Below are 6,000 nucleotides of genomic sequence, written 5' to 3'. Positions count from 1 at the left end.
TAGTTGCGTAGTATGCACCGTCTGATGCTTTCCAACTTTTTCTTATAATATTTTCCTCTATTCCCGACCATTTAGGAGATGCAGCCTATTCCAGTTGTGTGGGACACCCTGTATAGTGTGTTCATGCATGGACTCTATCTACCAGAAATGTCATCGTTATTTTAAATAGTGCGTGAAAATGTTTAAAATAAAAGTTATAGGATTAAAAGTAATAGCAGTTTTTTAACAAGACAGCTTAAAATCAGCAACGTATTTAAGATGTCCAACTTCGGTGGGAAATTATGTATGTATGTACGTACATATGTATACAACCTATAAGGAGTTCTGTCAACAACCACGTTAAACTCATATTAGTCTGTGAACAAAAAAGTAACATATTGACCAATGAGCTGAGGCTCTCATGTAAAAGTCTACTGTTTAAGAGGAAGCATTTTGTGAATAGGGGTAGTACAAAAACATTACTTGTTCATGAGTTATCATCAAATGTGTTTCTTTTTGATTGATCAAAAGTAATTCACTGTTTTTAATGTGCAATACGTCGAGGGTATTAATATATTTTAAATAATTTAGTTATAATTTATTTATTATAGTTTATTTAGTTTATAATTTATTTTAGTTATAATTATTAATTTAGTTATAATTTAAATAATTTAGTTAAATAATTTAATTTAATTAATTAAATAATTTAGAACAGAATCAATATTGGCGTGTTTCTTATTGGTATTACGTAAAATTACATTAATTCTTAATGTATACCCTAGAGAGCACACGACGTCTCCTAGACGTCCATTTTACGTGTATTTTAGGTCTGAAAGTCTTGCATCCTAAAGAGACGTATTATTTGTTCGAGTTAGTGTTTTTGCTTCAATTCCAATTCCAATTCCACGTCCACTTCCACTTCCACTTCCAATTCCAATTCCAATTTATATTGTGATTTTAATTTTTATTATTTTTATTGGGATTTTAAGTGTAGTTGTTATTTTTATTACACTTTTTATGTCAATTCCATATGCGTTCTTCTGATAATGCTATTTTTTGGCTTATTTTGATTGGCTTGGCAAGAAAGTAATTTCGGTATTTTGAGGTGAAATAGAGCCCAATTTTTTTATCCAAGCAACGAATTTTAATGAATAAGATATTCTCCCGTTTGTTCGCTGATCTTTTGCCAAAAAGAATAAATACGAAAATATTTTATTGATTAAAGTTCATTGTTTGAATAAAGAAATTCGGTTTTATTTCACTTTAAAATACCGAAAATACTTTCTTACCAACCCAATATTTATTGGTTTATCTTTAAACTCGTTTTTGTCGAAATCTATTTTTACTCTTCCCTTCTTTTAATTTAATTAACATTTATGGACCTTTAAGACTTCTTAGGGACGTCTATAAGACCACACGAATGTCCTACGAACGAATCCTGAACGTCTTTTATTATTTGACGTCAAACAGACGTGTTAAAGATGTACCGTTTTATAACACAAGATGTTCGGGACATGTTTAAGACGTCTGAATGTCCAATTGAAGATGTCTTTGTGCTATCCGGGACGTTATATTAAAATATAGCAATATATTAAACAATTTTATGCTATTACTAGACTGCAGATTCTATGCATTTACGACAAAAATGGCACACAAGGAACACAAAACACTGCCCAGATAGCACAAAGACGTCTTAAAGATGTCCTTAAAACGCCGACAGTTATACATCCAGACGTCTTAAAGATGTCCTTAAAACGCCGACAGTTGTACATCCAGACGTCTTAAAGATGTCTCGAATGTCCTGCGAACGTCTTTCAAACGTCTCCTGAACGTCTTGTGTCAGAGAACGGTACGTCTTAAAAAACGTCTGTTTGACGTTTAATAAGACGTTCAGGAGACGTTCGTAGGACATTCGGGAGGTTCTTAAGACGCCCCTAAGAAGTCTAAAAGGTGGATAACGTTAATTAAACTAAAAGGAGGAAACAGCAAAAATAGATTTCGACAAAAATAAGTTTAAAGTTAAACCAGATTAATCAGAAAAACGCATGTGGAATTGAAATAAAAAGTGTAATAAAAATAACAATTGCAATTAAAAATAATAGACATTAAAATTACAATTACAATTAAAATCACAATAAAAATTGAAATTGGAATTGAAATTGAGGTGGAAATAGAAATTGAAATTGGAATTGGATTTAGAATTGAGATTGAAATTGAAATTGAAAATGAAATTGAAGCATAAACACTAACTCGAACAAATAATACCAATGCTAATACTTACTGCTAGATTATGGCTATACATATATAAATACGACTCTGTTTATGGTCTTAAGAGCGTTTTAAAGACGTCTTTTTAGGACGTAAGATTTTCAGACCTAAAATAGACGTAAAATGAACGTTTTTAAGACGTCGTGTGCTATCTGGGTCAACGCAACAAAAAAATAGAAGGCTAGAGTCACATTGCTGTTAATTCAATAAAGCTATCTCTATTCAATTTTCGTTCGTTGACATTAAGAACGAAAATTATTAATTTGCATAAAGATACTCACAATCAGTCTGGTCACTGCAGTTGTCATTCTGTGCTTGAGTTTCCAATCAAGACCACGATCACTGATATAGGAACAAAAGTAATCAGACATGAAAAAGCACTTGTGGAATTAATGATATCTATTTGAGTCATTCCTTCCATTAGCGATATAAGGTAAAACCGGAAGAAAATTAATAGATCTCTTGTTTCAAGTTCAGTATTACGTGCTGGGGCCTCGAGTTTTGCAACGTCGCGTAAGACGGTGGACAATGAATTGCTATAACACCACGCATTGACACCGTGACTCAGCAGCACCATCTATGGATTGTACTACTGATACTGCTACATCATAAAGCTCAACGTTCTCGAGTTTACGTTAACGTGCGATCCGATGATTAGTAGTTTCGCGGCCAGCTCCGATAGTTGATCACTGAATCTCGTCTATCATGAGGTTCGATGTGATGATCGTAGTCTCGGTGTTCGGCCTGTTGTGCATCGCCAGGCAAGCGGATCCAGCCAGGATCTTAGCCCTCGTCCCGACACCTTCTTACAGCCACCAGATCCCGTACCGGCGATTATTTCTCGAGCTGCACGAACGCGGCCACGAAATCGTGCTTGTCACACCGAATCCGATCCCAAACATGAACTCGACGACGTTCAAGCAAATCAACATCAGCGGAACGTACAAGGATGCCAGGACCTTCGAATTTGTTAAGCTTCGATTCGACAAGTACGAATGGTTGTCGTTCGTCGAAGATAGTCTGTTCGAGATGGCTGAGAAACTCTCCGAACATATATTCAACCACACGGACATGAAAGCGATCTACGCGCCCAACAGCAACAAGAAGTTCGACGTCGTGATGATCGAAATGCTCGCGGTGCCCGCTACATACGTCTTCGCTCACAGGTTCAATGCGCCGTTAATAGGTATTTCTTCACGTTTACGTACAATTTATGTCAAAGTATAATCTACAATTCAATGTAATGCCTTGTACAGACCTAAACATTTCGACAAACAGCACGCGGAACCGCACTAAACGGCGCACAGTGGGCTCGATTGAAGAAGCACGCGACATTCTACGAAAAAATCAACTTTCTAATTTTGATATTTTTTCAATTGCTATCGATTTCTAAATGTCTACCGATCACGAAAATGATAAAATTAGTCAAATACAATAGCAGTTCTAGTTGCGATACATGCATGATGCTAGACAGTTTAGGAATATCATTTTCCCTACATAATTTGGCTGTTCATTCTTAAAGTGTCCTGATAACGGTGATCAACATCTTGCCCTGAATTTTTTTCTACATCAAAATGCACACTTTATTGATAAGAAATCATACTTTTCATTGACAATTATGATATATAACACATTTTTAAAAAATACTGAGCAAAATGAAAATAATCGTTAAAAATTTGTATCTTTGACATACGCTATCTGTCGGGTCCCAGGAGGACCCACTTTTTAACAAGTAAGAATCTATTCAGTGAACCTTCCTCTATGTAATGTGACAAAAATTATTTCCTTGTTCGAGTCCTTTTTCAAGATATTATTGTCTGAAGACATCCGCGTCGCGTTATCTTGTCCGCGCTCGGACGCGCGCTACGCGCTGAATTCGTCAAGTACGCAGCCTCTGAAAGTCTGACAGAACTGTGTTGAATATTTATATTTCTATTATATTTCTATTTAATATTAATTTATATTTTGCAGTAAATAAGTCAGTCGTTCATCTCTGATATTTTGACTGCATTGAATTTGACGAATTCTTTTCGACAGTGCATAAGTTACATTGTAATTGTTTACGCGCATCGATCTTCAAATCTTTATGTTTTGTTTTGTCGACGCAAATTGTGGATTGAAACAGAATTATCGTCAGTCAGAGCAAAACTATCAGCCTGTGCAGTACTGTGATTCCGAAATGATTTTCAGTTTTATATGTTTTCTGTTCATATTATTTAATATAATACATCAAGTAAGTTAATATATATCAATTATATTTTATTTTTAGAACTTCATATACAGTAAGGAGCATAACTGATTCCACACACTTTAAATCAGAATAACTTTTATATGAATATGGTCCTAACGACTTTAATTTCTCTGTAAGACTAGAAGAATTAGTTTAGCAAATGACGTTTAATAAATAAGTTGAAAAAATGCATTTGGTCGGAATTGTTAAAAACAATACCAAAAATTGATTTTTACAGCTTTTTTAGCGGGCCCAATAACGAAAATTTAAAAAATGTGTTTTGTCAACTGGTATAAATTATATACGCTCTGAAAATTTCATTGAAATTAGTTAATTGGTTTACAAATTATAAACGATCAAAAGTGGTAAAAATTGCAATTTTTCAAGATTTTCGGCCTTGACAAATTTTTCTCAATAATGTAAAACTTAAACATTTTATCTATTCGCATTAAATTGCGAAAATATATATATTAAATACAACATTATAGAATAAATAATTTATAAAACTATTTTAAATTAATAAAAATGGTTAAACAAATGTGAAATATATAAGGTTAAAAATCATTGAGAAGGAATTATTTTTTTATACATTCAGTTCATTGCAATATCTTCAGTGGTTTAAGAGTTATTAAAAAATGTCGCGTGCTTCTTCAATCGAACCCACTGTGCGGCGCACAGTGGGACCTTTCGTCCAAATCGGAGACAAAATCAAAGAACTTTCGATAGAAATGAGGTAGAGCGATGAAATTTTTTAAAAATTAAAGCTGAGACATTGCAGAATATGTGAAAAATAGGGAGATTATGGTAAGAACGTTTTTTAACCTTGAGAAAATTCGTTAAACATGTAGAATTTCAAGAAATCGATTTTGCAATATCCTGAGGTCGTAGACAAATTTTTAGACCAGATTTGAAATCAGCGTGACAAAATCTACAGGAAATGAAGTACAGCATTTTAAAAAAAAATTTTTCCGCGCGTGGTATTGGAAAAACCACAATTTTCTTGAAATTGTGCAAGTTTAACGAATTTTCTCAACGTTAAAAAACGTTCTTACCATAATCTCCCTATTTTTCCCATATTCTGCAAAGTTTCAGCTTTAATTTTTAAAAAATTTCTTCGCTCTACCTCATTTCTATTGAAAGTTCTTTGATTTTTTCTCCGATTTGAACGAAAGGTCCCACTGTGCGGCGCACTGTGGTGCGAAATGGCCAAAAAGCGGTCGAAAATCCGTAAAACTGAAACTATCCAACGAATTTGTTTAAAATTTTGTGGACAGGTTGCAACAGGTACAACGCTTAAATGGCAAAAAAAAATTTTCAAAAAATTATTAAACATTAAGTAATATGGGCTAATTGGAAATCTCTGTTTTCGGCTCATTTTTTATTAATGGAAGCACATCTTAAAAGTGTTAAGCAGCTTCGGTCTGGCACTAATCGTTTTGGCAAGGTATAATATTGAACTAACTTTGTGTAAAAAATCTCGGGCAATTTCGAACAATCTTGGCCGCAATTTAAGTTTAAATATC

At 33.7% G+C, this 6,000-nt stretch overlaps 1 protein-coding gene across 1 annotated transcript in view; it reads left to right on the top strand.

The window, feature by feature from the left end:
* Positions 1-2,772: 2,772 nt before the first annotated feature.
* Positions 2,773-6,000, top strand: part of LOC143216467 (UDP-glucosyltransferase 2-like) — a 32,774-nt gene continuing 29,546 nt past the window's right edge. The window contains exon 1 of the mRNA XM_076439539.1: positions 2,773-3,433. Within this exon, the coding sequence (XP_076295654.1) occupies positions 2,953-3,433 (481 nt within the window). The 5' untranslated portion in view covers positions 2,773-2,952. The remainder of the gene's footprint in view (positions 3,434-6,000) is intronic.

This window comes from Lasioglossum baleicum, chromosome 2 (assembly GCF_051020765.1).
Source record: "Lasioglossum baleicum chromosome 2, iyLasBale1, whole genome shotgun sequence".
Classification (NCBI taxonomy): domain Eukaryota; kingdom Metazoa; phylum Arthropoda; class Insecta; order Hymenoptera; family Halictidae; genus Lasioglossum; species Lasioglossum baleicum.
This window is presented reverse-complemented; position numbering and strand designations above follow the sequence as displayed.